The sequence below is a fragment of the Eurypyga helias genome, unplaced genomic scaffold (assembly GCF_000690775.1).
Source record: "Eurypyga helias isolate BGI_N326 unplaced genomic scaffold, ASM69077v1 scaffold5162, whole genome shotgun sequence".
NCBI classification, from domain to species: Eukaryota; Metazoa; Chordata; class Aves; order Eurypygiformes; family Eurypygidae; genus Eurypyga; species Eurypyga helias.
In genome coordinates, this window is record NW_010235220.1 from 1 (window position 1) to 19,538 (window position 19,538).

General features: G+C 39.8%; 1 protein-coding gene across 1 annotated transcript in view; it reads left to right on the forward strand.

Moving 5' to 3' along the window:
* Positions 1-2,699: 2,699 nt before the first annotated feature.
* The window catches only part of XRCC5 (X-ray repair complementing defective repair in Chinese hamster cells 5 (double-strand-break rejoining)), a 45,982-nt gene continuing 29,143 nt past the window's right edge, over positions 2,700-19,538 (forward strand). Inside the window, exons 1-8 of the mRNA XM_010146665.1 lie at positions 2,700-2,809; positions 3,346-3,529; positions 4,719-4,767; positions 6,315-6,437; positions 9,279-9,467; positions 12,893-13,007; positions 14,823-14,961; positions 16,977-17,089. Of these exons, the coding sequence (XP_010144967.1) occupies positions 2,732-2,809; positions 3,346-3,529; positions 4,719-4,767; positions 6,315-6,437; positions 9,279-9,467; positions 12,893-13,007; positions 14,823-14,961; positions 16,977-17,089 (990 nt within the window). The 5' untranslated portion in view covers positions 2,700-2,731. The remainder of the gene's footprint in view (positions 2,810-3,345; positions 3,530-4,718; positions 4,768-6,314; positions 6,438-9,278; positions 9,468-12,892; positions 13,008-14,822; positions 14,962-16,976; positions 17,090-19,538) is intronic.

The window sequence follows — 19,538 nt, forward strand, 5'->3', positions numbered from 1 at the left end:
CGGTGTCAGCAAACGGTGCAGCAGCCGGAGCTGCAAACCCCGTCTCTGGGACCGAGCAGCTCCGCCCTGTGCTGACCCGCGAGCTGCTGCTGGCACGAAGCTGTCTGATTCAAAGGGGCTTCAGCGTTCCTGTCCCGGGGGCAGCTGTGGTTTCCAGCGCCGTGCGCCTAGCACAGCAGCGATTGCTATCGCTCTTGCTAAAATAATGGAAGAAGTGGGTTTGCTCTGTTAAAAATGCTGTTGGTTTGTCTGGTATGTTTAAGGAATTCTGTTGGTGAAGGCTGCCCCCTCCTCCCAGCTTCCTTGTATAGCCCCCTTCAGGTACTGGAAGGCTGCAATAAGGTCTCCCCGGAGCCTTCTCCAGGCTGAGCAACCCCAACTCTCTCAGCCTGTCCCCATAGCAGAGGTGCTCCAGTCCTCTGAGCATCTCCATGGCCTCTTCTGAACTCACTCCAACCAGTTAATACCCGTCTGATGTTAAGGGCCCCAGAGGTGGACGCAGCCCCCCAGGTGGGGTCTCACCAGAGCAGAGTAGAGGGGGAGAATCCCCTCCCTTGCCCTGCTGGCCACACTTCTCCTGAGACAGCCCAGGATACGGTTGGCTTTCTGGGCTGCCAGCGCACACTGCCAGCTCATGTTCAGCTTTTCATCCCCCAGTACCCCCAAGTCCTCCTCAGGGCCGTTCTCTCTATCCATTCTCCACCCAGCCTGTCCTTGTGCTTGGGATTGCCCCGACCCATGTTCAGGACCTTGCACTTGGCCTTGTTGAACTCCATGGGGTTGGCAGTGGCCCACCTCTCCAGCCTGTCCAGGTCCCTCTGGATGGCATCCCTTCCCTCCAGCGTGTCAACCGCACCACACAGCTTGGTGTTGTCTTGCTGAGGGTGCACTTGATCCCACCATCAGTGTGGGACATTTAGCATACTGTCCCTGAAAATAGCAGTACTGGATGCTCAGAGGTGAGACGCACAGAGGTTAATAACAAATGAAGAGTCATGTAGAGGAGGATTACCAAAAGAGAGACCTGCCTGCTTCCTGAAGGAGGATTCCACATACATGAATGGCTTGGAGTTTGCTTCCTTCCAGAAAAGCATGGCCACTTGCCACTTGACCATTTTTTCTTAAGCAAAGCAGCAGCTCTTCACTCCTGTGCTTGTTTGGTTTCTTTGCTGTCATCTTGCCAGCTGTGAAGAGTATTTTGCCTGGTTTGGACAGCAGGATCAATTCAGCTGCCAGCTATTGTGTGTCTTGAGGCAGGACAGCTGCAAGCCGGGGTTCTGCAGATGCTGGTAGAGTAATTCCTCAGGCTGGCAGGTGAGCAGTAACAAGGCTCTTGTGAGAACCTAGTGCAGCCTCAGTTGCACTCTTAAGGTGTTCTGCAGGCGTAGCTGCCTCAAAGGCATTAATTCGTGGCTCCCAGGCAAGCCACCAGTGAAGGCTGAGTGAGGAGTAGAGTGCTGGGACTGAGTTTAACTTGCTGGATGCCTTGTGAAGTCCTGTTGCTCAGCTTCTTTCTTTCTTCCTCTTGTCCTGTCCTGGGAAGAGGCATGGAGTTAAACCAGTTCTTGTTAAAAGGACAGGGGAGGTGCACAGTGTATTTTGGGAAAAGAAGGAGGATAAAAAAATAGTTTGAGTGCTGCTAATACAGAGCATTAGACCAACTAACCAGGGCACATTATTCCTATAATTTTGATATGACAATTTGGGTGACAAAAAGAATCAGGTTCGTTTGGTTGATGTTAAAAAGGTACTTGGAGTTATTTGTATGGTCATATGCAAAAGAGCTTGGATCAATACCTTTTCTTTCTGGTTATCCCTTTTGTTTTGCAAAAGCAGGCTATGCATCTCACGTCACTTGATTCTCAGTCTTCTGACTTATTGCCCATGTCTTTTTGCCAGCTTCGCTTCTTAGAGAATTGGATATATTTTCTATTTTAAAACAAGGTGACTGACTCACAGCTAGGTAATACCTAACTGTCCTGTGTTCTGGCAAACAATAATTTTTTGTATGCAGTGTGATTTATGCTACTGGCTGTCCACCAGGCAAGATTTATGTATGTTTACAGAGCCTTGGTTTAATCAGTTATAATAAATTTGAGCTGGTCTTTTGTCAGTGTCCTTGGAGATGCAGGATGTAATTTTCCTAAAGTCTTCTTGTAGCTTCATTCAGCTGGATAGTAAAATTACTCAGGTTAGTCAAGGTAAGTAGAGTCTGTGAAAGACTTTTAGAGGAACTTAGCAAAACGCGTTGAATGGGCAATACACTGCAGGTAATATTCATTATTAATCAGTGTTGAACAAGAGAAATCACAAGAAGCAATTTTGTTCATATGCTGGTTTATAAATAAGTTAAAGGGAAAACGTGGGCACTTCTGCCTATAGCTCAGTTAAAGCAATCATCAGAAATGCAAACACATATGCCACCTTGTGGGATTTATGCCCTTAAATTGGAATCAGAAGTCATCCCCCTGAGGCATTAGGGGCATAGCTGTGTGCTGCAGATGCTGGTGCTCGCTGCAGAGAGATCTCCAGCAGTAACACATGTTCTGACTCCCTGGAAGCCATAGGAGTGTAGTCATTCTTGGGTTAGACCAAACAGTGGTCTGCAGCCACTGCAGGCTACTGCGAGGGGTGGATGTAGCAGTAGAGTTAAGGGAACAAGCCGTTCTTACTCAGCATTGTATTTCCATTCTAGGCAGCCATCGTGCTGTGCCTGGATGTAGGCTTTACAATGAGCGATTCTGCCTCCGATGAGGAGTCTTCACTTGAACAAGCCAAGAAGGTTATGACAAAGTTTGTGCAACGACAGGTATGTGTAACTTTATGTGTGGTAAAAAAACTGCTAAAAAGGGAGTGGAAGCAATGACCTCTGTGAAATATTTTCCTCATTTAAGAATAATTTAAATAAATGAGAAATGAGTAGGATTTGGTCTGTTGTTATGCAGAAGCGCTCTTTGTTTCAGTTACACTTTTCTGGGCATGTGGCAGTTGGATTGGTTACTCTCTTTCTTTAGGACAGTAGAAATTTAAGGGGAAGAAAAATACTCATTCTCTAAAATGTTTCAACCTTCTTAAGAGTTATCATACTGAAGACTCATGCCAAGGACTGAGTGAGCCAATTTTGTTTATCCCAGGTAGCCTCATGTCAATCTGTTAGTTTAATTATAACTAGATTAGTGAACTCTCTATAGGATTACATTTTGGTAGGATAGTACTGAAAAAAGTAAAGCCACTGTACCTTGACATTGTTTCAAAATTAGCTCTGTTTGCTCGAATCTGCCTAATACAGTTGTGTATGAATCTGCCTGTGTTTTTACACCTGCTTTGTGTTTTCTGTGTTTCCAGGTTTTTGCTGAGAGTAAAGATGAGGTCGCTGTAGTTTTGTTTGGCACTGATGGCACTAAGAATGACCTCGCCAGTGGGGATCAGTACCGAAACATTACTGTACGTAGGTCCCTAATGCTGCCAGATTTTGATCTGCTGGAAGACATTCAAGATGTGATTAAACCAGGATCTGAACAAGCAGACTGTATCCTTCCGTTGTAAACCATTTCTTGAACTGGTTCACCTATGTAGGAGACAGGAAGTTGGTGTTGTGAAATGGGCTCAGATTGGCCTCTGAAGTTTCAACTACTATCAGAGTTCAGCTAATTTGTGGTTTTAAGTTTGTTTTAGCTGCTTTTTGACTTTCTTTTAGGCTAGCAGATAGAGTCTTGGCCTTAGGGAATCATTGCTTTTATGAAGTGTGCTGTTAATTAGAGAGAAAAAATATAGGAATAATATAATTTTAGGCCTCGAGTAAGACGTGTTTTTAAAAATAGTGTTGCAGAACTTGTTTTCTGCTTTTTCATCAAAATAAAATATCATTTACAAAATATGTCAGTAGAAGCGCTAGAAGCCAGACAAGCAGAATAGAGGTTTATCAGATAGATTTCTATATAAAGTATTTCTAATATTGCCAAATGTCACTTGCTGGTTTGAATATTGTTCATATTTGGATGTATTCTGCTGATAGTTGCATAAGGTGAAGAGTTTTAAAAGAAGACAATCTATACAGTGTCCCTTTGTGTGTTTCATTTACATGATGTTCAACCTCCTGTTGCGTCTTCCCTCTCTGACCATAAAGTGATTGTTGTGAGCCCTGCTGGGACTGTCAGAGCAGTTCTAGAGGAGGGTGCAGCCAGTCAGCCAGTAGCAGAAGCAGTCACGTTCCTTCCTCGATGAAAGCGCAGTGATAAAAAGATGTTCCCAGTGGAAATTGTGATGAGGAAGAAGCTATCAAGAGATTGCCAGATGCAGACATTTGCATCTGCAAAATCATTTGAAGGAAAAATTCCATGACAACATGGTATCATGTGTTGAAAGTACAAGTAAATGTTGTTTGCACATTCAAAGTAGCGATGTAAAGGTTAGGCTGCTCTTTCATTGGATTTGAGCCTCCTCATTGACAGGTGAAAGACTGGGCCTCAAAGCAGTCTTTTTACTGTTCCATCAGATAAGTGGGGAAGAGACAAGGTCACAAAGCAGACAAGGTGGATAGGAACCTCCTGAACAGTACCTAGCCGAAGAGTACTTGTGTAAAAAAATTGTTTGCTTGTTAACTAAAATGGATGTTTGTCAGTGTTTGGGAGAGGGTGAAAACATAAGATTGTTTCATAGGAAAAGAAATTTATGATACGATTCATGACCTAAATGGAGTTTTTCTTAAACTTGCTCAGTTCTGGATGCAATTATTGTGTGTATGGACTTGCTTCAGAAGGAAACAATGTGAGTATGTAACCCAAAGCCTTTTACAGAATTCTGACCTTGCACTTTGGAGCTGATTTGGTTTCTTGCCAGTATTAGATTTCCAGTATTGTGTAAATATGGAAATTCTTTAAAAAGAATAACAAGTAAAAACCACACACTACAGGAGTCAGTTGCTGAAGAATCCCCAGGAGATTATCCAGACAATCTAAAAGCTTTCTTATGCAACTGGGAACTTTGTAGTAGATTCATGAGAATATTAATGCCATTATACAAGGCACAAAGACTTTACTTAGTGTTTCATTTCTTGTGATCTGTTGTCAAAAAACATTAATTCAGATGTTAAAATGCACAGAAAAGGGCTACCCAACTTAGAAGGGTGATGGCGTATATTACGAAAAAAAACCCCAAACCAAAAAAAACCCAAACAAAACTAGGAAGGTGAATTTGTTCAGCCTGGCAAATTAAAGGCTGTGCAAATAAGGTGGCTGTTTGTAAATATGCAGGCTGTGGGAGATAAAGGTGCTGAAGGAAGGAACAGTGTTTAAGATGAAAGACAGTGTTGGCACAAGTCTTACAAAGTTGTCAGTGAATGTACATAGACTGGAAACGTGACTGTTTCTAACACTCGGTGAGCTGATGGTCCACGGGGAGGAAGATAACCTTAATTCCTCTCAAAACAGAGGTTGAACATGCTGTTAAAGGGTTTATATGATCTCATTGTGAATGCAAAACCTAGACTTAGTGACACAGTTTGTGTTTTTATGAATAGCGTCTAATGGAAAGCCCTATCAATTTAATGGTTAAGACTGAGTTGTGAATTAAAATCACTGTATTTATGGCAGTGTAACCTTGAATACCTGTGGAGCCACTGCTCTTGCTACCCTGTGGGTATGCTGCTTGTATGCACTAAACCCTTTGCTAGAGATTGCCTTCAGCTGAGAAAATACTATCAGGCAGAAATTCAAGAAAATCACCCTTATACTTGAAAATCCAGATAAAAACTATGTCAGTTTAACTCAATTTTGTTCTGTAGCTGGCAGAACTTTCTGATGTTTATTGTTACTACTTCTTAGTGTATTAAGTAGGCTTTAGAGTCCATCTTATCCGATAAATCTACTGAAGTAGCTGACTAAAATGGACCCCCCACCAGCTGCAGTAATTTAAAATGCAATTTTCCATTTTCACAAGGACATAGAGCTGCAAAAGAAAAATCCAGTATAATCAATAAACAACCCAACATATTTTATTAGCATTTTTTTCTACACTGGTGAAAATTGGCAGAATTCCATTCATTTAGATGTAGTTTGTGATTGATACAGTCACAGGGCTGGAGTAATTAATTTTAGGGGTTAGGAGTGAGTAGGGGAAATTATATAAAGATAAAAACTTACCATAAGTAGTGTGACCAATGATAGCACAACTTTTACCAAGTAGGTTTGTTTGCCTTGTTTAAAAAAAATAAATATATTACTTGGGTAAAGCTTCAGTTTTGTAAGGCAAGAATTAGAAAAAGGCCTAATAGATAATATTTCTGATATATGTAAATACTCTGTTTGTATTTTAAGAGGAAAGAAATATACGAAGAGACACATTGAACTGTTTACAGACCTTAATAGTCCCATCAGTGAGGACCAGCTGGAAATTATCATTGCTAATTTGAAGAAAACAGGAATTTCACTTCAGTTTTTGTAAGTATGGAAGTGGCTGTTATACACTATGTCATTTTTTTTAAAAGGGAAATTAGGATTCTTTCTTAATAATGATCTTCAAGGAGCTGGTGATCTGTTGGTGTATTGTTTCTCTAGAGGTGTACCAGTATGTAATATGGTTGTTCTAGGTACTGCTGTCAATTACACATGCCATGAATTCCAGTTGTGAACTGTCACCTTGATTAACCGATGTGCAAGTACATGTTGGGATGATGGCTTCTTGTCCAGTTAAGCTTATAGCTTAGAGCCAAAGTCTAACATGGGAGACAAAAGATCTATATAAGCAGAGAAGTTGGAAATAATGAGTCAGAAATAGCCTCAGAAACAGTGGTTTTGTCACAGCAACAGCCTAGATCCTTTTAGGTAAGGGAGTTACTGGGAAGAAATAATGAGGTGGTGTTGCATAGGTTTACAGCCTGATTCTGCTGTCAGAAAAGCAAGTCTGATGAGAAGGGTTGTATTCACTGTTGTGGGCTTGGAAAATGGTAGCAGTGTCGTAAGTGTTAGGAAGTCTTAGGACAGGAATCCCTTGGCTGTCTTGGCATTGTTCGGAACAATCACTGGTGGCGATGGGATCTGTTTTGGTTGGTGCACGTAATGGTAACATAGGAAGCTGTAGGCCTTCTAGGAGGTGTTTATTTAAAAGCAAAACTTCGTGTGAATGTTAATGTTTGCTGTTTATAACAATTCCACAGGAGAAAGTTAAAGCTGCAGTTTTGCCTCTGACTATTGTAATACTTACTTTCATCTAGATCCAGCATTCTGTAAGAAGCAATGTTGTGAACTTGATAAATTCGTTGAAGTCATTTGTGGACCCACCTGCAAGATAATAGAGGGGTTAGGCAGTGCTGAAGCTCCACAGAAAAACTATTTTTTGCCTGTGCTTAGGAGAGGCTGGACGTAAAAATGTCAGGCTGCTCTCGGGTACTGTCTACGCATCTTGCAATGTGCCTTGACATGCCCCTTCTCGGTTATTTGAGCTGTTGTTGGCACTGGAGGCAGTGGACATGCAACACTGTACCTGCGTACGTGCTGCCAGCCAGAATAAGTCTTTCAGAAACCTGGTATTTAGGCCCTGCTACCTTGTCTCCATACCTGTAGTTTGCTAGGCAGACTAGTGCAGGTGCTGCCACCACAAGTTAACACTGAAGTTTTCTCCTGTGAGATTTCTGTTACATCATTACAGTTTCTTTGTCTGCAACCTAGTGAAGGAAAAGCCCCATGACTAACAGAAGCAGTGGGGAAATGTTGCTGTTAGAGCATCAGCTGCAGATTTATACCCTGTCTCTCAGCCACACACACAAACGATGCTTTGAGAAATACATGTACAAAGTAAAATATTCAGGATGCTGGTTTAAAAATAATTTCTTTCAAAACCTTGTCCTTTAGTTATAACCCATGCTTCCATCTCTTACACCTTGTTTATCGATTAGGTTGTAACCTGTGGCAGATAGTGGGTTTTCCTCCCTGTTATCAAGCACCGAGAACGTGCTGAGCCTTGTGTAGCTTTGGGTATTGTACAGCTCTCATCACAGGAGTCTCTAAGCACTGTATAATGGAAGTAATCTAACTTTTATGTATCAGAGGTTTGAAGCCTTTTTCCCCCCTTGTAGCAGCTTTAAAATACAGTTTCTCTATTTGTCAGTGGATGCTGCTTCCTAAAAAGGTACCAAACGCTTTGCTGAAGTTTGATTTTACTTCTGCCTGTGACATTGTTGTGCATATTGTTATCTCTGCTTATTATATGTTGCTACACAGGTAAGTTTAGTGAGAACTAATGAGGTGAAAGTAAAGTGGAGATCTGTAGGCTGCTTTTTTGAAAACATAATGCAATGCTAAAATTCTTTTACTTTGTGGAAATACAGTAAAAGGTATCAAGTGGTTCATTCAAAACTGGATCAGACGAAAGATTTGAAAAATCTGCAGGCATTGTCAGGGGCACAGAGTAGAGGATTTTACACATCTCTCTTTTCTGTGGTTATTATACTTAGTTAACCCTGTTACATTTTGAAGAGCAGAAGAATCATTTTATCTATAACCCCTGGCTAAATCTGATTCTTGAAGTGCAGGAAAATGTGTCATCTTCAGTCAGAAATTCACCTAGTGCTGTAAGCTATTAAAATCTCAAAGAATAACATTTATTTCAGAAATACCTTACAGCAGCACTGCAGAGAAAGGCCCATTTGCTGGCATTTAGAGGCCAGACAGAATCACAGGCCTGGAATAGTCTTTACCAAGTCATCTGGAGCAATTCTCTACTTCAGACAGGGTCGGTTGTATGTATGACATTGCTGAGTGGTGTTTGTCTAATCTTTATAAAAAGATTCCCAGTGATGGATACTCTTCCATCCCCTCAGGCAGTTGGTTTTAGAGATTATGGTTTGAACTGCCTTTATCAGGTTTTTGAATATTTGACCCGACCCCATGATGTAATTTGGGTACAAGCTGAATATGAAGAACTTATTATTCCCTTCCTCTCTGCAACAGCCTTTTATATTTAAGACAGTCTTGCCCCCGAGTCCCTTGTCTATGGGCTTTGTTCTGTTCAATCTTTTTTCATAGATCTTGTTTTCTGATCAGCATTGTCTTTACTCCCTTTATTGATGTATGGTGCCCTGAACTGGTGCAGCACTCCAGTCAAGATGCTACCAATGCCAAATAAACGCGAAATACTTCTTCATGTGTTTTGTAAGCCACGCGGTTCTTTATACATCTGACTGCAGCTAAATAAAAATTGTTGATCCTGATACAATTTTTTTTTTGGTTGCTTATTTTAATTAAGAAAAAAGTCAAACTAACTGCTTCTGCTTGTTTTCTTAGTCTGCCATTTCCAGTGGATGTTGATGATGGAGGTGGAGATGCAAGTGCCAGTGTACGTTCCCAAATGCACAGAAAATCTTTTCCAAGAAAGGGCTTAACAGAGCAACAGAAGGAAGGCATCGATGTGGTGAGGAAACTGATGCATACCTTGGATGAAGAAGGAGGGCTGGAAGAAATTTATACTTTCAGGTAAACTTGGCTAATTCTCTTTATCACACTGTAAATTTACTTTCTGATTTCTTCCCCAAAAGATGAATTTAAGTAAGCAATCAGTCACTTGGCTTCTGGTTTCACTGAAGTCAGGTATTTTTATAACTTGTTACACACTCAGTTCCTTTCGAACAGCTTCAGTGGCTTTAGAATAGGTAGAAAAGCTTACAGATTTCAGTGAAAAATGAATTTTCTGTATCTATTTAAAGAAAAAAAACTGGTTTTCTTCCACCTTCAGTGTTGGTGGATTTTGGAGGGAATGTTTCTGCAAATGAGATTTCAAAGCATGTTTGGAAGAGTTGGAATTTCTCACATACTGCAGGTAGAACATTTGCATTTAATGGTAGCCTTTGCTCCTTGGATTTCTTTTAGCTTATTAGTTTGTCAAACTCTGACAAATGTTTTGAGTAATGTTTGTTGAATCCTGTTCTTTAATCAGAGTACTGTACCTTTGTGCCAACCAATATACTGTTTTAGAGCAGCATTCCTAATGTAAGAATTGAAAGATCAATTACTTCATGTTTCCCCAATGAAAGAATAAAAATATATATGTGTGTCTGAAGACTATCATTAATGATATATCCAAGACTTTTCCACATAGGTGTTGTCTCAGTTGGGAAACAAGCAAAATACATCTATGTGCCTTATAATAGTCTGATTTTATTGTCTTAGTAGTTCTACTCTACAGTTACGAGGAGTGATCTTTCAGACCATGTGTTTCTCAGGAAGCTTAATACACCACAGCTGTAATGTGATTGCCAAGTGAAATTTTTAGATGAGGGTGGTACCTGTAGGCTTGGATGCTGTCATTCATCATTTTGTTTGTGAGGTTTTTTTCCTCACCCTGCCCAAGTGATCTGCTTTGCACCTCAGCGGCCAGTTAAACTGCTCCATGTTACAGAATCATAGATGGTTTGGGTTGGAAGGGCCCTTAAAGGCCATCTAGTTCCACCCCCCCTGCCATGGGCAGGGACCCCTTCCACTAGACCAGGTTGCTCAAAGCCTCATCCAGCCTGGCCTTGAACGCTTCCAGGGATGGGGCATCCACAGCTTCTCTGGGCCACCTGTTCCAGTGCCTCACCACCCTCTCCGTGAAGAACAACTTCCTGATACCTAATCTAAACCTCCCCACTTTCAATTTAAACGCGTTCCCCCTGGTCTTGTCACTACAAGCCCATGTAAAAAGTCCCCCCCCCAGCTTCCTTGTAGCCCCTTCAGGTACTGGAAGGCTGCAATAAGGTCTCCCCGGAGCCTTCTCTTCTCCAGGCTGAACAACCCCAACTCTCTCAGCCTTTCATCACAGCAGAGGTGCTCCAGCCCTCTGATCATCTCCATGGCCTCTTCTGGACTCGCTCCAACTGGTCGATATCCTTCTTATGTTGAGAGCTCCACAGCTGGACACAGAACTGCAGGTGGGGTCTCACAAGAGCAGAGTAGAGGGGGAGAATCCCCTCCCTCGACCTGCTGGCCACGCGTCTGATGCAGCTCAGGATATGATTGGCTTTAGTTTAGATTAGTGAAGAAACATGTATCCATGTATTCCATACTAGTCCACCTAGCAGTCTGACTCTAGAAAAAAAAGTAGGCTTTGTCATTGCATCAAAAGCCTGCGCAGAAAAGCAGTATCTTCTGGGCCTGTTTATCCTTTAGGACAATCCATGTGCATGAAGCTAGTATGTGGCTTGGCCTCTTTACGCATTTTTTTTTTTTTAATCACAGGCTGTTGCTACTGTATAAGCTGTCCTTGTGCCATGCTTTGAGGGGAAATTCAAAATCTTTGGATAAATAGGCATTTGGCTAATAGATTAAAGCTTTAGTTGTTCAAGAATATGTGAGGTTTTAGATGCAGTTAAGTTGCTTATCAAGCTTTTAGAAGTCAGCCTTGCAAATCTGTCATGATAATTTACCAACTCAGATACACTCTGTTTTCCTATTTTCATTATTCTTGCTGGTAAAAATATTTTAATTCTTGTGAAAATGTTAGTCATGACAGGAAAGTAAGTGAGAAAGTTCTGTAGCCTTGTTTTAGGGTTTGATTTTCTGACTATCAGATAAGGAGGGCCTTCTGCCTCTTGCTTTTGGGGGAAGGGATTGAGGAGCAGAGGAAGAGATGTTTTTACAATACGAGTTGAAATGTGCATTTACTTGGGTTCTATTAGCTGGTCTACTTTGGTAATGGGGGGCATTTTTCTTCTCTAAATATAAGAAATTAAAGGATAGAGTTAATAGAGCTTAAATGACATTTTTAGGCATTTGATACTTAGGTATTTGATTTTCACATTCATCCTTGAATGTGTTGCAGTAGTTTAAATGATGAAGTAACAGCTTCTTTTAAAAAATGCTACATTGATGTCTCATTTGTCAGAAGAAGTAATTTTTCCTCCCTTCCTTCCATTCCCCAGTGAAAAAGAATTAAAAAAGGAGCTACAATGTTTATCTTGTTATAAAAATCCCAGTGCATTTTCTCCTTTCATTGTGCTCCTCTTAGAATTTTCAAAAAACCCCTGCTCATCTGAAGAAAGTTGCAAGGTAGAAAACCAAGTTGAATTCTGTACTAAAGTTTTGAGGAGTTGATCTTATTTTGGCCCATATGAGTGTTTAGACAAGATAGAGCTAGATTTTGGGTTTTATCATGATGTGAAAAAGGTGAAGTCAATAGTGTTTTAACTTTGGTTCATCATGCAATAAAAAATTCTTGTGGGTGCTTTCTCTTGCACTGGAATTTTATAGCAAAATAACTGATACAGTTTGGTTTTAGCTGAAAGCTGTTCCAGGGGGGCAAGCCTATTTAATTTCACAATAATGTATTATATATTACTTCTACTGTAAATTTTTAATTTTTGAACTCCATAGCTTAAAGTTGTGTGATTCAGTTAGGCTGGAAATACCCAAAGGAACTTTTTTCACTCTAACTGAATGCCCTGAAAATGATGAGTTCATTAGTACTGTATTAAAAAGAAAGTGTTGAAAGTTAAGTACCACACAAGCAAAATCCTGTTAATTGAAACTGCATTCTTTATTACTTCACCTCCACTGCCAAAAAGATTTTGCCACCTAGAGAAGTCTTTTCTAATTGGGAGTGTTCAGCTAACTATATGCTCTAATTGGGTGAGCACAGATAAGTGTAAAATGCTTGATAAGCTGTTGTGCTTTCATCCCAACACCTAACATACTGTCTTTAAGCCCTCATGTCATGCCGTCATAAAAGCTCAAAATGGGAATAATCTACTGTACCAGCTCTGTTTTTCATCCGCTTTTCATAGGGTTTGTTTCTTAATGCTTTACGCAGCCTAAGCTGAAACAATTGGGCTCCTGCATCTCCTGGAAGAGAGACTATTGACTGAAATATTTTATTACAGTTCACCAGAGTTCATTCTGTTTTCCCAATTCCTTCTTTCATTTAGAGAGAGCCTGGAGCGTCTTTCGATGTTTAAGAAAATAGAAAGAAGACCTATGCCTTGGCCCTGCCAGCTCACTATTGGTTCTAATTTGTCTATAAGGATTGTGGCCTACAAATCAGTAAGTTCATAAAATCCTATGTTTTGAGTGTATTTTGGCAGCAAGTTAGATGCAGCTGCATGTTGTTTTCCTTAAAACTAAGAAAATAAAAGATAAAACAACATCCACAGTAATTATGGTAGAGATCTGATGTGCATATAAGCCAGTATATCTAAAACTGTGGTTCCCACAGCAACTCTAACTTCACCATATTGTACACATATGTTAAAGAACTAAAATTCACCATGTACAGAAATAGAAGTAATTGCTATCTACGTGGTGACACTTAATGGTATTGAAGTTGACGAACCTGATCGAGAATGCTGCGCATGTGTGAAGCTTTCCATTTGGCATCAGTGAAAGTTCTGCAGCTCAGTGAGACTTCATAGGTATTTCTTAAGCCCTAGGCGTGAGAAGAATTGTGCACATGTGTATGTAAAATGGTGGGTGTAAATGTTTTACTAGCTATTGCTTCAAGTCACCTCTGTTGTAATTTCAGACTTGGAAAAAAAGGTGTGTTTTTTCAGCTTGTTTCCTTTATACTGTTTGGCAGAGCTTGTGCACAGACTGCTTCCTTTACAGTTTTTACAGGTCCTTCATTACTAGCTGTTGCTTCAAGTCACCTCTATTGTTATTTCAGACTTGGAAAAAGTGTGTTTTTTCAGCTTGTTTGCTTTATACTGTTTGGCAGAGCTTGTGCACAGACTGCTTCCTTTACAGTTTTTACAGGTCCTTCACACAGTGGTAGGAAGAAGTAAGTGTATTTAAACACAGAAAATATGCAAAATCCCTGTTACTGAATGATTGATAGATAACTATATTGTATGGCAGCATTGGTGGATTCGATGAGATGGAGATGAATTGGTTTGTTATTTAAACCTAGGACTAAAAGTCGGGCCAATGTAGCAAGGTTTCAGGAAGATGTATTATAAAGTTGAAATATCTGATTTCTGAGAGATAGGCATCCTAGCCTTGAAGGAGATACCTGCTGCCAGCTTTCTGTTTATATTAATGAATATATTTTTTAATTAGGATATTGTGCCAGACCTGTATAAATACGCAGTAAGCGTCCCCTTGTAAAGGTGTTTACACACAAAATAAACGAAGCTTGGGAGAGTAAGCGGCATGAACCAAGTGAGTAGCCTGAGGTCACACAGCAGTTGAGTCAAAGCTAGGAATAGACTTTTGATATCTAGTGATGTAATCTATTCTGTCTGCTCTGTTTTCTGCCCAGTTCTCCATTTTTCTTCTCATTCACTAAGTATACCATCAATTTCACATAAGTAGAGAGAAAAGAAAGCATTTTTCTTTCCTTGTAGTTATGAAACTTTCACTCATTGCAGAGATTTATTCCTTCTTTCCCTTCCCAGTCCTGTCATGCAACTGGGATCTTTTTCTGCCTTCTGGGGAAGTTGCAGTAACATACCGTGTTTTCATCCAGTAGTGTAGTAAGCCTGATGCAACACTTAAGCAAACAAGGTGAAAGAGCATTGAATCTTCTTGTATCTTATATATCTTAATGCTTTATCCAAAGTGTTTATGTAGGCGGAGGAAGTAAAATCCATAGGAAGCACGTTACATGTTATCCTGTGACTAAGACTTCCACAAATGACTTAGCCATGCTTAATGAAGACAGGTATGCAGTTAATATGATATAGTTCAGGTGTTCACAGGAGACAGTGTGCTGATGAAAGCACTGTGTAGCAGTCAGAGATGCGTATTTGGGCCTGTCATTATTAGTCCCTGTGTGGCAAAATAACGTGGCAGTCTTCTGGTAAACACTCTGGGTCCCAGTGAAATGTTAAATGTTCCTTTTCTTTGAATCCTGATATAAAGGTCACAGAAGAGAAGGTGAAAAAAATTTGGACAGTTGTGGATGCTAAAACCCTCAGAAAAAATGATGTGCAAAAAGAAACTGTTTACTGCTTGAATGATGACGACGAGACAGAGGTTCAGAAAGAGGATACTATCCAAGGTATGACTTCTTTATGTGCGCCCTGAAGACAAACCAAAGATAATGGCTCGTACTCTTAAATCACCTAAGTGCCTTTTAATTTTATACTTTGAAAACCTAGCTGTGATCTTACAATGTAAGCTCTGTAAGCCAATGAGACTGTTTTGTGAGATTCCTTGTCTTCATGTATTTTAAAAATTCTTACTTTTGCCAGTAATAGGAATAATAATACCACCAGGTGGAATGAGGAAGGCACTATAGCTTCCTAAACTCTGTTCTGTGGGGGACCGTACCTCTGTCCTGTAGTGAGTAGTGCTGCTACCTCTGTTCTGTTTTCAAATTTTCATTTGCACTGATAACATGGGTACTTTCATAACACGTTGTTTTTCTAGATAAGCAACTGCTCTAGATACTCTGCAATTAGGAAAATGAAACCATTAAAGAAAGGTTTAGTGTACAAGAGTCTATTAGCTTTGCTGTTTAAATTCCATAACAGGTTCAATCTAAAGTAGTGCCATGCCTTCTTTTATAACCTTCAGCTTCTTTTTGAGTGGATTAAATTACTTAGAAGACTAAAGGCCCCAGAAACAGTATGAAATAGTCTACTTTGTAAAAATGGAGTTAAGCAATTATGTTCAATTTTTTTGCAATTGTATATTTTGTTCCTTTTTTCTTTCCTTTGCTGTTTCAATCCCACACAAGTAGGGCAATTGTATTAACTATAAAGGGCAGAACTATTCTGATAACAGTATAGAAAGTGCTGTCAAATGAATAAAATAAATTGAAAAATTAAATACTGTATTTTTTTTAATTTAACCTCTTTCAGTTGTAGCAATCGTGTTTTGTAGCAGTAGCAGATAAAAATGTCCCAACAACAGTGTGATTTTCTTTATTTTTTTAAGCAGAAATGATAGTTAAAAGCTAGTAGTCTGTTTATACTTTATAACTTCAAAACTTTTAGTAAAATAAAAAAAAACACCACTTTTTATAGTGAGTATATTTTGAAGCGTTTGTGATCATTCTCTGCTGATGTCCTGACTGCTTAAGTTGGTGAGTGGTCACGGGATACTAGTAAAAAGAAGTGATGAACAGTTCAGTGTGAATAAGACAGACCCAAAATTTCTTTACCAATGATGTGATATTTCTTAGAGTTATAGAGCTGCTGATGCCTCATGGACATTTGTGGACATTTAAAGTAAAAACCAGACAATATTTTGCATTTGAAGCACCCGTAATGAAATTTCTTTCATTCTGCCTGTTTGTCTGCTTTTCAGTTTCCAGGAAAATGTATGTATGTATAGGTTTTTCATCCAGGGGTTTACCTCTGTTTCTTCTGCTTTCTTCACACCTGAGGACATAATGCTTAGTCTCTGACAGTATAAAAAGGTGATGATGTTACAGGGAGGATATTGTAGCTTGAGGTGGGGGAATAAGCAGTTAGAACAAACGATACCTCTGAGAAACAACATCTTCCTATTTTGTGGAGATGTCCCTGCAATGTAAGGCAAGGGAAGTAAAACACAGAAACATATAGAAAGACCACTTCTGCATACAAGAGTGTTTTGGTTTTCTGTTGCGTGTGAGGGTGTATCTCACTTCCACTGTTAACAAGTTTTGTTCTCTGAATCCCTTCTGGTGTTGTTTCCTGTCCATGATGTGTGGTATGTTTGGGGTTTCTTGTATTACATTTGCAGGGAGTATTGCAGGCTATTTGCTGATATCTATTCTAATTTGTTTAAATCTGTTCCTTGAGCATAACTTTGTTGTGCAAGATGGTCAGTTCCCTTATTTTCTTTCCTTACGAGGGTAGCCATGTTACGTAAGACGATGTACAAGGACTGCAACTGCTGTTTGTGAAGTACAGAATGTGTCTATGGAGTCTGTGGTTTCTTTATTAACAGGGAAAGTAATTTGATGAGCGTGTGTGGAGTGTAGCTGTGGGACACGCATGCATTGTTAAAGTATTCAGAGCGCTTATTTTGGTGTTAGAATTGTAGGCCCATATGCTTACCAGATGCTCTTCTCTTGTTCTCCAGGGTTTCGCTATGGGAGCGATATAGTTCCTTTCTCCAAAGAAGACGAAGAGCAAATGAAATACAAAACAGAAGCAAAATGTTTTTCTGTTTTGGGATTCAGCAGATCCAGTCAGGTACAGTACTACAGCAAAACCTAAATGTGGTGAAGACTTCACAGAACTTAGATGAAGGCAGCATCATTCAAAAACCCCTCCATATTGCAGTAAGATGCTTGGTGCTGTATGCACTTACTGTGCTTGCGCTATTAACTTTGCCATTCTTTTTACCTGGAAGTTGTAAGATATTCAAATCGAGCAAACAAAAGACATCACAGAGATGTGAGCGCCAGTAATTGCTAGAAATGTTAAGGTGCTCCTACTCTTTCTTCTCTGGGGTATTGCACAGGATGACTGAGACTTTACTCTTCTTGGAGTTCACTACACCCAGTCCTCTTCACCGCTCAAAACTGAAAGGAAATCATAGGGCAGCTCTGCACCTTCTGTTCTGAAAGCTCCCAGCCCTCTTGCTCTCCTTTGAAATGTCTCTCTGCCTGAACAAACTGGAGCCCTTGACAAAAACTGAGGAATCATTACCATTACCAGGAAGGAAAGATGCTAATTAAATAGGAAGTATCTGTGGGAACTTGCTCCCAAATGGATGTAACAGAACATATTTTTACTTTACAGTAGAGGTGGCACAGACACCCCTGCGTGTTGCTAGATATGCCCTTAGACTCCTGCAGCGCGGCGCTCCAAAGCGTATTACTAACTGAGGAGCCTGGAAGTTACGTTGATTTATGGAAATGAGAAGCCAGCCTGGTTGCTCATTGAGGACATTCAAAACTTAAACATAGTTAGGTAACATGGGAGCTTGTGTAGTGGAAGTGACTGAACGAGGAAACATCATGCTTGAGCTTCTATGCCCTAAATTGGCCAGGGCAGGGAGGTGTTAGGGACTGCTAAATCCTCTACCAGGAATAGGATCTAACAAGTGAAATGTGCCTGAACCCAGTGTTTCAATGAGACAATTTTCATGTGTTAATACCCTACAGCTGTTTCTTACTGTACTCATTTAATTCTGTCAGACGTATTTTAGTATGTGCAGCGTTTTCTTATGCTGGAGGCTGGCCTCCTATTTTGACTTGAAGTCTGACTTTTATTGAAAACAGAAACTAAGAAGCATCATGCTCCTGTGAGTGAGCTGTTATTTCACATGTGGTTTTTTCCCACCATTGGTCAGATAGCGTGGCAATACCTTCAAACACGTAGTTTATAATTAATTTTAGGAATACTGTTGTGGGAATATTTTTTGATTCACATGAATATGCCTCAGGGAATTAACAAATTTGGTTTATATTTTGTTTCAATGCAAAAGTATTTATTGCTTTTGATAAGTTTTATGGTGTGCTTCTCTCGTCTGTGGATTTCATAAGGAATAGGAATTACATTTTAAATAAAGTGTGCTCTGGTCCTGTAACTAGGAGTGTAAGTAAGTATGCCCAATAGTAGTTGAATAGACCTCAGTGGAATGAAAATATTCAGGTGTGATTGCAGGATTGAAATTACCCTGTGTAGATAATGGTATCAGGAAGTTTTCAGCTACAGCTGGAATTCTAAAGACCTGTTCTTTCCTTATGTTTTGGCTCCTGATTTTTTTTGTTTGGAATCATAATACTGACACTATTCAAATGTGTGTTTTATATTAAATTGTTTCTTTTAAAAACTTTGGAGAAAAGATTATTTATTATTAACTAGAGAAACTGGAACAGCTTCAAATACATAATTAAAGAAGGAATAGAACCACCTCATATTACTTTTTGAGTTACTCACATCCCTCAGGAAAGAAGATCAGAGGCCGACTAAACTTTGATTTTTAATTTATAAGTAATGCCGTGTAAATCAAGAAATAATACTTGAAAACATTACAAAGGGACCCCGTTTTTATTTGCAAACAGAAAAAGGTGTAGGGATACACACGTCTAGGTACTTACGCTATGCTGAACATAAAATTTCCTGAGCTTTTAAAGACAGAACAGCAAAGAATAATTGCAGGTAGGATAATCTGAGTTGAGGAATCATGCCGTAATACATGAAACAGATCTGCTCTGGTGCAAGTTGTCAGAGTTCAATGGCGTTAAGGTAGTTTGCTAAATAGTGAAACTCCAGGTTAGTTTTGGCACTGTGATTTGAAGAGATTTTTCTTAACAAGCTGAGGTCAATTTAAGCAGTGTTCATGGTAGCGTGCAGTCTTTGTGGCAGGTTTTCCACTACTGCAGCGTTTCTCTGGGTGTGTCTCACAACCAGGAAATGCTGCTTTGCCAGCACAGCTGCCTATACTCCAGGTTGCTGTTGAAATAGCTTTATTAAAGGTGTGACTTTTTTTCAGATCCTTCTTGACATGTCTTTGCTAGGAAAATTTAATAGCACAGTTGTGGTGTCTGTTAGGTTTAGTTCTTTTGTTAACTACTGTGGTTTTTCACCCTGACTATTGAATTACTGCAGTATTATTCAGACTGGCAACAGCTGCAAGTATCATAGTCTTTGATTCCTGCCCATCAATAAGGAGGTATGACAGTATCCTGCT